The sequence below is a fragment of the Mustela lutreola genome, chromosome 17, assembly GCF_030435805.1.
Source record: "Mustela lutreola isolate mMusLut2 chromosome 17, mMusLut2.pri, whole genome shotgun sequence".
NCBI classification, from domain to species: Eukaryota; Metazoa; Chordata; class Mammalia; order Carnivora; family Mustelidae; genus Mustela; species Mustela lutreola.
The window spans coordinates 4722674-4737791 of NC_081306.1; the positions used below are offsets into that span (position 1 = coordinate 4722674).

The 15118-nt window shown below is 48.9% G+C and overlaps 1 protein-coding gene across 1 annotated transcript in view; it reads left to right on the forward strand.

Moving 5' to 3' along the window:
* The window catches only part of OTOA (otoancorin), a 62217-nt gene that overhangs the window by 17484 nt on the left and 29615 nt on the right, over positions 1-15118 (forward strand). The window contains exons 10-17 of the mRNA XM_059155219.1: positions 1735-1887; positions 2268-2279; positions 3761-3916; positions 7272-7487; positions 9473-9640; positions 10865-11005; positions 13398-13456; positions 13649-13766. Coding sequence (XP_059011202.1) covers positions 1735-1887; positions 2268-2279; positions 3761-3916; positions 7272-7487; positions 9473-9640; positions 10865-11005; positions 13398-13456; positions 13649-13766 — 1023 coding nt within the window. The remainder of the gene's footprint in view (positions 1-1734; positions 1888-2267; positions 2280-3760; positions 3917-7271; positions 7488-9472; positions 9641-10864; positions 11006-13397; positions 13457-13648; positions 13767-15118) is intronic.

A 15118-nucleotide genomic window follows, 5' to 3' on the forward strand; every position in this document is an offset into this window, starting at 1 on the left:
CCCTGGGATCATGACCCGAGACAAAGGCAGACACTTAACCAACTGAGCTGCGCAGGCCCCCCCCCACCAGGTTCTTCTTTTTAAGAAAAATTTTTAGAACTTTTAATTGAAGTACAGTTGACTTATCTAGGTTCCTCTTTTTAACCTAGGAGGCTGAGACTATTTCAAACATCTTTCAATTTTATAATCCTCAGTTATAAAGTGGATTAAACCTCAGTTTCACTCTCCCAATATTGAGTGAACTTCTGGAAGTTAGATGGAGATTAAATTGTTAGGAAGCTGGACACCTGTGGAGGAGTTTCTAAGGTCAGGAGGTCACTTGAAGCTTTTCTTCATCTTCTAAAAGTGTAGACAAGGGAAGTAAAGCCACAGGATACCAACACTAAGAGGGAATTTTATGTGGACAGAGTAGAATCCACAAGAGAGAGACAACTTCATGAGCACAGAATAACAGTGCATAGAAGGATAGGAAACTTCGGCTTGACATCCTTGGACACTAGGCAGAAAATGAACAAGAGGAGAAAGAACCTGAATGGTATATTTAATACAGTTGAATCTATATATCTCTATCTTTCTCTATCTTTGTATCTTACCAAGGGAGCACATACTCTTTTTCATCACCCAACACCCATTTGTAAACTCATTCATCTATTAAAAAAACCCCTGATGCCCCAAAGTGCAACATTTGGGGACTGCCGTCTCTGACCTCTACATAACAAATCTACAAAGAAATGTGCAAACATTAGCTTTCAAAGAGTTCAATGGCTCAGATACTAAAATAGAACATTTTCCTAAGTGTTGGGTTAAGGAGGAAGCCAAAACAGTTATTACAGAGTGTTGAGAAATCAGTGACAACTGGGTATTTACCCTAAAGGTACAAACATAGTGATCCGAACGGGTATATGCACCTGAATGTTTATAGCAGCGATGTCCACAATAGCCAAACTATGGAAAGAACCTAGATGTCCATCAACAGATGAATGGATAAAGAAGATGTGGTATATATACACAATGGAATACTATGCAGCCATCAAAAGAAATGAAATCTTGCCATTAGTGATGACGTGGATGGAACTAGAGGGTATCATGCTTAGCGAAATAAGTCAATCGGAGAAAGACAATTATCATATGATCTCCCTGATATGAGGAAGTGGAGATGCAACGTGGGGGGTTTGACCTCTACATAACAAATCTACAAAGAAATGTGCAAACATTAGCTTTCAAAGAGTTCAATGGCTCAGATACTAAAATAGAACATTTTCCTAAGTGTTGGGTTAAGGAGGAAGCCAAAACAGTTATTACAGAGTGTTGAGAAATCAGTGACAACTGGGTATTTACCCTAAAGGGGGTAGGAGAAGAATGAATGAAACAAGATGGGATCGGGAGGGAGACAACCCATAAGAGACTCTTAATCTCACAAAACAAACTGAGGGTTGCCGGAGGGAGGGGATAGGGAGAGGGGGGTGGGGTTATGGACACTGGGGAGGGTATGTGCTATGGTGAGTGCCATTAAGTATGTAAACCTGGCAATTCACAGACCTGTACTACTGGGGCTAATAATACATTATATGTTTATAAAAAATTTTTTAAAAATGAATTTAAAAAAAAAAGAAATCAGTGACCAGGGGAACTGAGTCTCTGAGATGGGGCACAGCGCGGACCACCAGCTGGGGGGGGGTGCGGCTTGGGGCCAAGTCAGCCCTCCCCACCAGGCTTCCTGTCCTTGTCCACCAGATTGGGCTGTTCATCAGCTATGACAATGCCACCAAGCAGCTGGACACGGTTTATGACATCACGCCCGAACTGGCCCAGGCGTTTCTGGAGAGGATCAGCTCCTCCAGCTTTGACATGAGGAACACCTCCACCATCCACAGGCAAGGGGCAAGGGCTCTGGGTCCTCTGAGTTGTTTCCCCAAATGTGATGGAAGCACCAGCTTCCTCTGAGCATCAGAGGGCCCTGGGAGGGAAGGGAGGCTGCTGGCCCGTCTCTTTAAATACCCCCATGTCTCTGTGCACGTGAGGCGAGGTATTTCCCCCAAAAAACACCCTTTGGTGGGGTGGAACAAATTCTTTCTGAACCTCTCCTGTGCCAGGCATTTGAGGCAACCACTCTGAGCACGGAAAGAGAAGAACTTAAATACTCGGTGCTCAATCCATTCCAAGGTCAATGTGTAGCTTCCATTAGGGTGGGTCGAGCTTTTGGGTGCCCATATTTGTGAACCTCTTGCTATCCAGATTCTCAGGGGGAGGACCACAGATGACGTCAGCTCTGGAATTTAGTGTGTACCATGATCCTCCAGGAATGACTTCCTGCAGGGCAGGGCGGGGGAGCTGTGGGCTTGATAACCCCAGAAAGGGTTTGGATGTTAGTGGGGAGGGATCCAGCATTGTCTCACCATCTCTCTGTCTCTCAAGGCCACGTGTAGAGAATGTTCTTCTATGAAACTATCAAACTTTCTCCCCCCACCCCTAGTAATCTTTACCCATAAGCATGGGTTCCCTTTTTCTATGGTCATACAAAAATAGCTTGGTGGTTAAGAACACAGGACCTGGGGCCAGACTTCCTGGGTATAATCCCGGCTCTGCCACTTACAAGTTGTGTGATTTTTGGCTGCGTCAGTTCACCTCTCTGTGCCTCCATTTCCCCATCTGTAAAATGGGAGATAATAATCTGCCTGCCTCACTCAGGTCCTTGTAAGGATTGTGCACGCCTGCCACATAGTAAGAGCTCAAGAAATGTTAGTTATTCTTAACATGGTTATAAATATTCAGTCTTCACGTGCTCTGCGTCGTTTCTCATCTGACACATTTTCAGATCCTTCTGCTGACCTGATTGCTCTCCCGTGGACATGTCTGAGCATGTCAGTGTCTTTCTGAGAGGGTCGATCCAGGTGGAGCATGGTCAACCAGGTGGTCCACTCATGCAAAATTGGATAGATTTCATACGGACTCTAAGAGCATCCATTAATGAAGGAGCATCTGGTGTCTACCAGCAAGTGTACTCATTAAACTCTCACGGTACTCCTGATTCCTCCGTTCATCATAGTTATTGTGATGTGCTATGATGAACAAAGTCAACCTCCTTTTTACTAAAGGCCCAGAGAGACAGGGTCACCCTGTACAGTAGTACATAATGTGGACTGATCAACTATGCATGCAGCAGCTTTGCAGAGAAATTAAGTAGCTTATTGGATCAAACATCCTAGGCAGCTGGGCTTCAATCTTGTTGGCCTAAGCTATGCTCTTACCCACGAAGTACAGTGTTCCCAGCTAGACCAGGGTTCAGATCCCACCTCTGCCCTTATACTACCCCGCTTCCTGTCTTTTTTTTTTCCTTTTGAGGTCATCATCATCTAGGGGTATAAGTTGTAAACGATGCTGGAAATAATCTGCCTCAGAGATTGCTCTGAGGGGAGCAAACCCTATATCTCCATGTGAAAAATGGGGACTTTCCTGTGGCTGACTCAGCATCCCACATTCCTTATGTCCCCGAGTGCCCTGGGAAGAGAGACGGTGTAGTTGGATGGGTCTAGATTTAAGTCCTGGCTCCACTCCTTGTCTTGGGCAACTAACTTAACTGCTCTGACTCTGTTTGCCCTTCCGTGAAATGGGGCTAATCAGATCATCTGCCTCGTAGGGCTGCTGTGATGGGGTGATCCGGGCACAGGGCTCAGCATAATCCTGGCACACAGTAGCTGCTCTGACCATGACTCTTGGTTCTGCGTGGGACAGGGCTGTGGTTGTGGCCCGCAGCTCTGAGCCCCCCGCCAGCACCCTTATCTTCCCACACAGGCTGGGGCTGCTGGTCTGTTTCTACGATGACCTGGATTTGCTGGACGCCGCCGTGGCCCAAGTGCTCCTGCACCAGATGATCAAGTGTAGCCGCCTGAGGGGCTTCCAGGCTGGGGTTCAGAAGGTGCCATGGGGGTACAGGGCCCTGGGGAAATGGCTGGAGAAATGGGGAGCAGAGTCTTGCCTGGCCTTTGAGGAAAAAACACATCAGCTGACTCAGGATCCAGGTCCAGCCACAGCAAATGGCATCCTGAGTCCTGGGATGAGCTTAAAATGGGAAGAAATGACATAAAGCAGTAGAAGGGAAAACCTGGGACAGATCAAAATTCAGAGTGGCCGCCTTGAACTCAGCTGTGCGTGTGGATTGCTTGGGATCGTCAGTGTGGATTCTCATTCAGTGGGTCTGAGCAGAGCCCTGAGTGGAGATTGTACTTCTTTCTTTTAGTAAAGATTTTATTTGTTTATTTGAGGGAGGGCACAAGCGGACAGAGGGGCCAAGGGAGAGGGAAGAGAAGCGGGCTCCCCGCTGAGCAGGGAGCCTGATGCAGGGTTCGATCCCAGGACTCTGGGATCAGGACCTGAGCTGCAGGCAGACGCTTAAGCAACTGAGCTACCCAGGCGTCCCCAGGCACTGCACTTCTAGCAAACGTCCAAGCCGTGCTGAAGCAGCTGCTCCGGTGACTGTGCCTGGAACTGAAGGAGATAACACAGGGCTCTCAGACCTGGGTCTGCCCTGGTAGCACCCCACCAGCTCCGTCCCCGGGGGCTCTGTAGGTATTGGTCCGTGCTGTGGCCGGGGGAGGGTATGTTTCAAAAGGTCCTCACGTGATTCCAGTGCAGCCAAGGTTGAGAGCGCTGATTACTGGGTATTTACGGAGTTCTTTTTTTTTTTTTTTTTTAAAGATTTTTTTTTATTTATTAATTTGACAGAGAGAAATCACAAGTAGATGGAGAGGCAGCCAGAGAGAGAGAGAGAGGGAAGCAGGCTCTTTGCCGAGCAGAGAGCCCGATGCGGGACTCGATCCCAGGACTCTGAGATCATGACCTGAGCCGAAGGCAGCGGCCCAACCGACTGAGCCACCCAGGCGCCCTATTTACGGAGTTCTTAGGCAGAAGTTCTGGCACAGACATTCTCGCTGTCCCTCTCCTGCCACCTCTCTCCTTCCTTCCCTTCAAGTGTCAGTTCTGCCTGGCTTCTCTTGTGTTTTTTAGCCCCCCCCCTTTTTTTTTTAATTAAAAAGATGATATGAAAACAATATTAAAAGTTTGGGGCACCTGGCTGGCTCAGAGAGTAGAACATGCAACCCTTAATCTCAGGACCATGAGTTCAAGTCCCAGGGTGGGAAAGTAGCCTACTTAAAGTTTAAAAAAAAAAAAAAAGAAAGAAAATTTTGATAATGCCAAGTAATTCCATAGTAGTTTTTCACACGCAACTATAAAATCCCCAGTCCCGTCTGACATTGAAAATAGTCATTATGATCCTGACCAGTGCATGTTTTTATTTTCAAGGGAAAGGATCCCTCCGAAGCCAACTCAAACCAAACATCAAAAAAGGAATGTGATTTTATTTATTTTTTTAAAGATTTTATTTATTTATTTGACAGAGAGAGATCAGAAGCAGGCAGAGAGGCAGGCAGAGAGAGAGAGAGAAGGAAGCAGGCTCCCGGCTGAGCAGAGAGGCCGATGCAGGGCTCAATTCCAGGACCCTGGGATCATGACCCGAGCCAAAGGCAGCGGCTTAACCCACTGAGCCACCCAGGCTCCCCTGAATGTGATTTTAAAGCCATAGGCCTAAGCGGTGACCGCCCTGACCAAGAAAGTCCAACACAATTAAGATATAAGATTAGCCTTTGGGATCACCTAGCTCATTGCTTCCCAGACCAGAGGGTACATGAGAATCACCTGGAGGGTTTGTTAAAATGCTGGTTGCCGGGCCTCCTGCTCAGGATCTCTGGTTCAGAAGGACCTGGGTAGAGCCTGAGAATCTGCATTTCTAACAAGGTTCCGGGTCATGGTGCTGGTCTAGGACCACAGTGCTTTTTGACAAGCCCTGCTCAAGAGCTTGCCTTGGTCTTACAGATATGGGAGCTGAGCCGCTGGGAAGGAGAGCCGAGGAATTCGGACAACCAGGGGCTATGAACGCTTTCTTCCACTTCACTCTGCTGCCCCCCAGTGGCCATTTCAGTTCGGCCTGGTACACTCGGTGCACACTTCTGATAGGAATATAGCCTTCCTGCAACTTCAGATGTTAAAACATGCACCGTTCTCATTTTTTGATACAGAGGTCATGTTACAAGCAGTAACTTTATCACCTTCTTTACTGTGGTTAGGAAACACACTTAACTAGAGAGGCATAGGATAATGAAATCATTATTAAGGCAATCCCAGAAGAGTGAAAATCTGTGTAAGACCTAAGTAAAAAATACAGAAAATTGTGTTTCTGTTCATAGTACAACCACGTGAAAGCGACATGCTGTAGTTTACTTTTTTTTTTTTTAAAGATAAGTATTTAGGGTGCCTGGGTGGCTCAGTGGGTTAAGCCGCTGCCTTCGGCTCAGGTCATGATCTCAGGGTCCTGGGATCGAGTCCCGCATCGGGCTCTCTGCTCAGCAGGGAGCCTGCTTCCTCCTCTCTCTCTCTGCCTGCCTCTCTGCCTACTTGTAATCTCTCTCTGTCAAATAAATAAATAAATCTTTAAAAAAAATAAAGATAAGTATTTATTTGAGAGAGAAAGAGAATGAGCATGAGTGAGGGGTCGGGGCTGGGCGGGGGGAGAGGCAGAGGGAGAAGCAGATTCCCACTGAGCAGGGTGCCTGAATGGGGCTGCATCCCAGGACCTTGAGATCATGACCTGAACCAAAAGCAAGAGTCAACTTCTTAACAAACTGAGCCACCCAGGCACCCCTAATCATGGTTATTTTTATGAAGTAGGAGTATCAGGAGCCTTTTACTTTCTTGTTAATGTTGAAAATTATTTTTACACGATTATATTATATATATATATATATTATCTGTATTATCTGTATATTTTTATATATAGTATATATTTTACATATATATATATATATATAATATAATTTTATAATGTTGGATGTTTTATGAAAGAAAACCAGCCATGTAAATGGATGCAGAGTTCAGGGTCACAGAAGGACAATAGATGCTATGAGAAGGTGGTCGACTTATATAGACAAAGTGGATACAATTTCCTCCTGCCATGTTTCAAGGTTGATTTAATAGCAAATTAATATTTAACTGAACTACAAAGTGAATTTGCAGCATATTAAGGTCAAGGCCAGAGGAGGTGGTGCTCTCACTGGGTGATGCTCTCCTGTGTTTTTTCACTCTCACTGGGGCGACTCACTGGCCAGAGCTCAACTGGGCAGGGCGGGGCAGGGTGTGGTCACTACCCCAGGGCGTAGGCAGAGGGCGCCACTGTCCAGCTTGTTATCCACCCTCATGCCGGCTTGCTTCCCTTCTAGCTCAAAGCCGACCTCCTGGACATCGCCACGGAGAACCAGACCCTCAATGAGACTCTGGGCTCTTTGTCGGATGCGGTTGTGGGCTTGACCCCCACTCAGCTGGAATCCCTCTCCCCCGAGGCTGTGCATGGCGCCATCTCTACCCTCAACCAGGTCTCAGGCTGGGCCAAGAGCCAGGCCATCATCTTGTCTGCCAAATACCTGGCCCATGAGAAGGTCAGTTGGAGCTTTGAACTCTTTTTTTTTAATGCTCTGAGGCCCAAGGGCCAGTGACACACAGCAAGGACAGCCCGTCAGTACGAAGATGGTGCCAGAGAGGACCCACTCTGCCGTTTACTAGCTGCGGGACCCTGGACAGTCGGCTTACCTTATTTTTGCCTCAGTTTCCCTATTTGTAGGATGGGGATAGTGATAGCACCTCTCCTTAGGATGGCTGCGAGGTTTCTGTGGGTCAGCCCACAGGAAGAGGTTGGAGCATGTGACCTGGACTGTAAGCTCAGTGAATGGTAGCTCCTGTGTTTTTTCACAAAGCTTGGGAACCATGCCGGGATTTCCTTGCTTGTTGTCGAGCCTGAGAACGTATCCCTCACGCTGAGACGAAAGATAAGCTATTTTATTCATCTTGGGTGGCAAGGAAGGAGGTCTTGTTTGGAGGTGGCGGGAGCCTTAGTCCATGTCCTCATGTTCCTGGGGAGGGAAATGAGTCATTTTTGCTGCGGAAATCATCTCTCTGCCCTGGGCTCAGTAGAAGGGGCTCCAGAGCCCCGAGTCCCTAAACATTTTGGATGTCCTGCTCTTTCTGTCCATAGCCATGTCCTGGGGTGCAGGCTAGTTCATGAGGACTGGACTAGAGACCGATTCCAAAATGACAATAATAACAGATACTCATTACGTGCTGCTTGTGTCCCAGGTTCGGGTCTAAGTGAGTTAATTGTTCAATGTTTTCAACAACCGTTTGAGGTTAGTAGTGTGTTATAACCTTCATTTTCCATGTCATTCACAAGAGGCACAGATTGTATAAGGGAATTGCCAGGGTCCCCTAAAAGGGACACAGCTGGGATTGAACCCAGGATGTCTGACTTCAGAGTCTGCAGAGTCAGAGTCTGCTTGCTTAAGTCCCATGCTAACTGCCTTTCTGACTCAAGGCCACAGCTAGCCCTTTCCTCTTGTCCTTTGTAGGGGACAATTTAGTTCGAAGGCTTGGCAGCCCTTCTCTGTTTTGACTGGGGCCTCGTGAGTTTACTTGCACAGTTCAACGGGCACTTGATTTCAGGGAGCTGAGGGAGCCTGTCTTGCTCCTCCCAGCCCTGGACAAAATAGCTTGTCTCTTTCCTAGTGTCCATATTTTCCTGCAGAGAGGTGAGGCTGTCGTTATGAAGAAGCCAAGAGCTCAAAAGCTCGTGCCTTCCTTGAGGACGGTAGAGACTGTCCATTCTACAGAGCACAACACCAAACCATCCCACTGGCTTTTTGCAGAGCTAAGGAATGAATGGCCCTGATTATATGGAAAACCATCTGGCATCTTTACTCTAAAGGAAGGAGACAAAACAAGTAGAGTTTCTGAAGGGGCAGACACCCACAATCTTATTTGTCGTAAAATATCAGACCCATATCCTGAAACATTTTTTCCAACTCAAAGCTTCTACGTGGAGATGGATGAGCGTGGGGCTTTGCTATGTCACGAGACATCATGAGAAAAGTGAGCTGCCTGGGGGTCATGGATGAGGGGGTGAGGCTGGGTAAACTGAGAGCCCCACAACTTACGTCAGGGGGCAGCTGCTGGTCAGTTCTTGCCAACTGTTGCCAATGTGGGCCTGGTATTGCCTGGTGTTCAGATTTTTTTAAAACCTGGATTTTGTTGGAAATTTCCCCAATTTTTAAATGTAGTCAGCTCGTCAAAGTTCAACACACACACAAAAGCCCATTGCCTGGCCAGCTGTGGTACATGGTCATGACTTTCTGATATTTGCACTGTGGCCTCAGACAGCATAGGGCGCCCCAGGCAGGGCACTTGCCTCATGTGTCGTGTCTTGATAGTGACTCTCTTTCCTGAGGGAAGGAAGGAAGATCTGGGAAGGCAGCGTGTGTCTTGCTCCCCGTGGCGCCCCTGGCTCCCATCCAGATCCCCGGCACGCTGTGGAGAGTCTCCCAGGTGAGAAACCAGAGCAGAACCTCATGGTCCTTGCGGCCGGTCTTCCCAGGTGCCGTCTTTCTACAACGTCAGCCAGATGGGAGTGCTGCTGGCTGGGCTGGGCACCCAGACCTTCCACGCCATGGATCGCAGGGACCTCTTGCAGGTCCTGAGAAGCGCTGTCTCCTTGCACGTGTCCGACTTGTCGCCTGCCCAGAAGCAAGGTGTCCTCAGCAAGGTGAGGGAAGACATGTAGTTCTCAGCCATGTGGTTCGCATGTGGTTTTGGGGTTTTGGGCTGTAACTTTGGGCCATTGACTCAGGGCTGGGGGTAGCCCAGCCTTTGGTGAGGGTGCCTCGTGAACCTTCCCCTCATGGGGCCACATTCCTTCCTTTCCAGGAAGAGACCCTTGGCTCCTGCTACATCTCTCCTTCCTTCCTTCTTTCTTCCTTTCTTCCTCCCTCCCCCTCTTCCTTTTTTCTTTCGTCCCTAGATTTACGTATTTATTTTAGAGAGGGAACACGAGTGGGAGGGCAGAGGGAAAGGGGGAGAGAATCTCAAACAGACTCTGAGCTGAGCCTGATGCAGGCCTTGAGATCATGACCCTGAACCAAGAGTCGGACACCTACCCAACTGCACCACCCAGGCACCCCAAGGGTCACGCTATATTTCTTCCCAGACCCCAGTGGTTTCCTTAGCCAGTTGACTCCGGAAGACTTCTTCTCTTCTCTCTCTCTCTCTTTTTAGATTTTATTTATTTATTTGTCAGAGGGAAAGAGGAAGAGAGAAGGCAAGCAGAGAAAGCCGTCAGCAGAGGGAGAAGCAGACTCCTGGCCGAGCAGGGAGCCTGGTCCTAGGACCCTGGGATCATGACCTGAGCTGAAGGCAGAGGCTTAACGGACTGAGCCACCCAGGCGTCTCTGGAAGACTTTTCTTAAATTAGGTTTCTTGATATGATAATGTTTTGAAAGTTTGTTTTTCAAATCTCAAAATGAACCCTGAGGTTTGCAGAGTGCTTCTGAAAGCCCCTTCCTGATCTGAAGTCCCACCTATGTTCTCCTTTCTCACTTGGCGATGGGTCTCTGGGCATCCTGTTCTCTTGGACCTGCTGCGACCAGTTGCGAAATCTGTTAAGAAACCAAACCCAAGCAGTTTGGCTTAAAATACCAACAGCTTGCAGATAGCAATAGCACGGCTGGTTAAAACAAAGAGTGTGGGTTCTGGAATAAGACAGACTTATGCTTGAGTCTTACTTGTCAGCTTACAACCAGGTGCTTATTAATAAGCCTCAGTTTTCTCACCTGCAAAATGGGGTAAGGATAGTCCCCCACCCCCTGGGGTTGCTGAGCGGAGATGGTGCGCTTCATGGGGTCTGAGACCACTGACACAGGGCCTGGTCCCCCCCCAGAGCTCAGCACACTTTCTACGAGGTGATTATTTTGCTCATCCTCATTCTTGGCAGATGGTCGAAACAGGAGATGCTGCCTCGAACATTGTGGAAATACAAGGGGCTTTCTTTAAGGAAGTATCTCTTTTCGATTTACGGAGGGAAGCCGGATTTAACACCACAGTCCTAAAGGAAAAGGAGCTTCGAAGGAGCCAGGTATGACCACTGAGGATTCTGATACCGATTTGGATGTGTGAATGCTGGGGGGAGTGGGTTCCCCACACCAACAAGGAATTCTCCGACATCAGTTGGGTGTCCTGTGATTCGACTCAGTTCTGACTCCGTCTGCCTGGTGATGGCATCAGATCCCACAGGGTAAGGGTTCAGCCCTACCATCCTACACCCCCTACCCCTCAATGTCCGATCCCAGGCACAAGTCCTTGTCATCATCCCCCATGCTTCTGACCTACCAGCTGTAGATCGAAGGTTCCAGTGACTGCGCTGCTCTCACTTTGGTGTGATTAACTTGATGGAGTGGCTCACAGAACTCAGAGAAACATTTCCCTTACTAGATCAGCGTTTTATTGTAAAAGGATGTAACTCGGGAACAGCCAGAGGGAAGAGATACACGGGGCAAGGTTTGGGGAATGGGCCTAGAGCCAACCCCTCCTCGCCGGCTTGAAGCTCTCAGAACTGGGTGCTTTGGTTTTTTTTGTTTTTGTTTTTAAACATTTTATTTATTTGTTTGACAGAGAGAGATTACAAGTAGGCAGAGAGGCAGGCAGAGAGAGAGGAGGAAGCAGGCTCCCTGCTGAGCAGAGAGCCTGATGTGGGGCTTGATCCCAGGACCCTGGGATCATGACCTGAGCCTAAGGCAGAGGCTTCAACCCACTGAGCCACCCAGGCGCCCTGCTTTGGGGTTTTTATGGATGCTTCATCAGTCACGCATGCTTGAGGAAGTCCTTGGCGGTTGGTGACTGATTCAGTCTCCAGCCTGTCTCCCCTCCCGGAAAGTTCCAACCCTCCAGTCCTGTGTTTGATTCTGCCAGCCACATCCGTCCACCATCAGGTGATTTCAAAAAGTCATCATTAACATGAGAAAAGAGGCCTTGCTGGCTCTCCTCACTTAGGAAATTCCCAGGGTTTTAGGGGCTGGTGCCAGGAAAGGGGATAAGACCAAATACAGATTTCTTCTTAGAAATCACAATGTCACAACCACAGTGCCCAGATGACTCCTGGATTTCTGACTCCCTGCCTTGTGGGAAAGTTCTGTTTTAAGGTTAATTGGGTAAAAAGAAATTTATTTTTGTGTGATTACACTCAGGGGACAGAACAGTGTAGTGCTGAAGTCGGTCGGACGAGACCTGAGCCTGAATCTGGGTACTGCCATTTATTAACTCTGGGGGAGCTACTTCTTGCTCAGCCTCAGTTTTCTCAGTGTGAAATGGGCATAGTTTCTTTCTCTCTCTCTTTCTTTCTTTCTTTTTTTTTTTTTTTAAAGGTTTTATTTATTTACCTGACAGTGATAGAGGGAACACAAGAAGTGGGGAGCAGGAGAGGGAGAAGCAGGCTCTCCACTGAGCAGGAAGCCCGAAGCGGGGCTCGATCCCAGGACCTCGGGATCATGACCCGAGCTGAAGGCAGACGCCCAATGACTGAGCCACCCAGGCACCCTTTTCTTTCTTTTTTTTAAAATGATTTATTTATTTTAGAGAGAGAGCACGAGCCTGTAGGCACCTGCTGGGGGATGGGGTCCAGTGGGGATGGGCAGAGGGAGAGGGAGAGAGAGAATCTTCGTGATGACAAGACTGGGGTGGGAGAGGTCCCCGAACCCAATCCTGCTCCTGAGGAAGAGTCTGGGGCCACACACAGAGCTTCGGGAACTTACCTCCCTGGCTGTTGCTTTCTCCTGGGCCTGGCTGCCACGCTACAGATGCCTCTGTCTCATGCTGGCTCATAATTTATTCTGTTTGGGGAATTATGCTCAAAGTTTCAGAGTCTATAAAATAGATGGATGTCATACGTGATCGCATCTGCAAGTTAGGTGTTCTGTAAAATTACGTTTCTTAAAACAAATGGCTCCCCTGCCTACCAGGTATTGTTCTTGTTGAGTGCCCGTCTGGCAGGGCTGGAGGGGAGCGTGTGCCGCAAGCAGGAGTTACTTTATCCACGGTACTTTCTAGCCCCTCCTGGTCTAGTCCGCCCTCCCTCCTGCTTTTGCTTCCCGGACCCTGGCTGGGGGGCTCGGACCCAGGAGCTGTCCAGCCCCTTCACGGCGGATCCGCTGTGGACACACGGACACAGCGCATCAGCACCCTCGCAGAGCTTTGGAAATAAACCCGCAGCCCCGCAGCCCGACGGCTTTGCTCCTCATCCGTGTTCTAGAGTCGGGGTCCTCCAGGTGGGGGGAGCAGAGCACGCGTCCTGCCGTCGCCAGTTCAGATCCCAGCCCTACCACCTAGCAACTGTATGGGCCTGGGTCAATAACCTAGCCTGTTCGGCTTCCCTGTCCCCGTCTGTAGAATGGGATCATCGTGTGCCTTCCCCACAAGGCCTCACGGTGCGGGAGTGAGGCTCCTTCCACGCGGCAACCCTTCTTTTCCCTCAGGCCTTATTCCTGTATGAGCTTCTGTCGACGTCGACCAGAAGGCCCGAGGAGCTCCTGAGGTAGGCTCCTGAGGTACTACTCAGCCTGGGGGCTGATGAGCCCTTTGGAGGCTTATTCCCCGGGAAGGAGAGTTGGGCCGCCCAGTCCGGAGCCTCTGCCCCAGCAGACCTGCCTCCTCTTGCCCCTTCTTCCCTCCCCCCTCCCCCCTCCCCACGCGCCTCTTTTCCTTGCTTCCTTGCTCTGCTTTCTAGCACGGGGCAGCTCATCAAAGGCGTGACGTGCTCCCGCATAGATGCCATGAGTGCGGACTCCTTTCTGGCCCATTTCCACTATTTTGAGAACAGCCTCTCCCTGCTCTCACCGTATCAGGTACCATTACAGCACGTTTCGAACTTCTGAGTCTCGTCCCTGCCCTAGTCCTCGGCCCGACCGGGCTGGGGTGGCGGGGGGTTGGGGGGGTTGCTTAAGCTATTTGTGCCAGGATTATTCCCATGCAAGTGCTGATGGGGGCCCAAATATGGACCGGGTTTTCTCCAGTTTTCTTTTCTTTTTTTTTTTAAGATTTTATTTATTTATTTATTTGGCAGACAGAGATCACAGTCCGGCAGAGAGGCAGGCAGAGAGAGAGAGGAGGAAGCAGGCTTCCCACTGAGCAGAGAGCCCGATGCGGGGCTCAATCCCAGGACCCTGGGATCATGACCTGAGCTGAAGGCAGAGGCTTTAACCCACCCAGGCGCCCCTCCAGTTTTCTTTCTTTCTTTTTTTAAATTTTATTTATTTATTTGACAGACAGAGATCACAAGTAGACAGAGAGGCAGGCAGAGAGAGAGAGAAGGAAGCAGCCTCCCTGCTGAGCAGAGAGCCCGATGCGGGGCTCGATCCCAGGACCCTGAGACCATGACCTGAGCCGAAGGCAGAGGCTTTAACCCACTGAGCCACTCAGGCGCCCCCAGTTTTCTTTTTTAAAAACTCCAGATACCCCTGTCTCTGCAGCCAGAGTTTCATCAGGTTGGTTATTCTAAATTCAGATATGGACCTAAAAATACAGTGGTTGGGTATACCAGTTGTTTGTAATTAGGTCCCTAGACTGAAGGTCATTCCCTCCTCCCTGTCCTTCCCAGAGGTAGCCGGGAATGGAAACACTACTTTAATAAGAGTATCTTCTTCTTCATTTAATCCTTTGTTTTCCAAACGGGTAGGGAGACTCTTTATCCCTTTGGGGAGACCAGAGGCAGAAACGGACTTTTCCCCGGATTGAAGCAAGTAAAACCAGGCTTTGGGAACAGCGTTTGGACTTGGGGGTCTAAGCTTTTGACGGGATAGGGTCCTGAGAGGGTGAGCACGCAGAGACACAAGGCATCTGCCCGACTCTGGCCTGGCCTGTTGTACATACGAATGCAAAGTTTCCAAATAATGAATTCTCTCCCCGAGAGCCAGGAAATGAGCGTAAAGCTTGGTGTGTAATCCAAGGTGGTTAGAGGAATAGGGAAAATTTTCACAAAGCCTTGTCATTCCCTTGCATTCAGTCAGTGGTTCTCAGATTTGAGTGTCCGCACTTCCTGGGATGCTGGAGTTGTTTGATGGGTATTAAGTTTCCGTTTTGCTCGATGAATGAATTCTAGAAATCTGCCATGCCACACGGTGCCGACCACGAACAATGTGGTATGGTGGACTTCAGAATGTGCTAAGAGGGTGGATCCCATGTTAAGTGAAAAACAAAA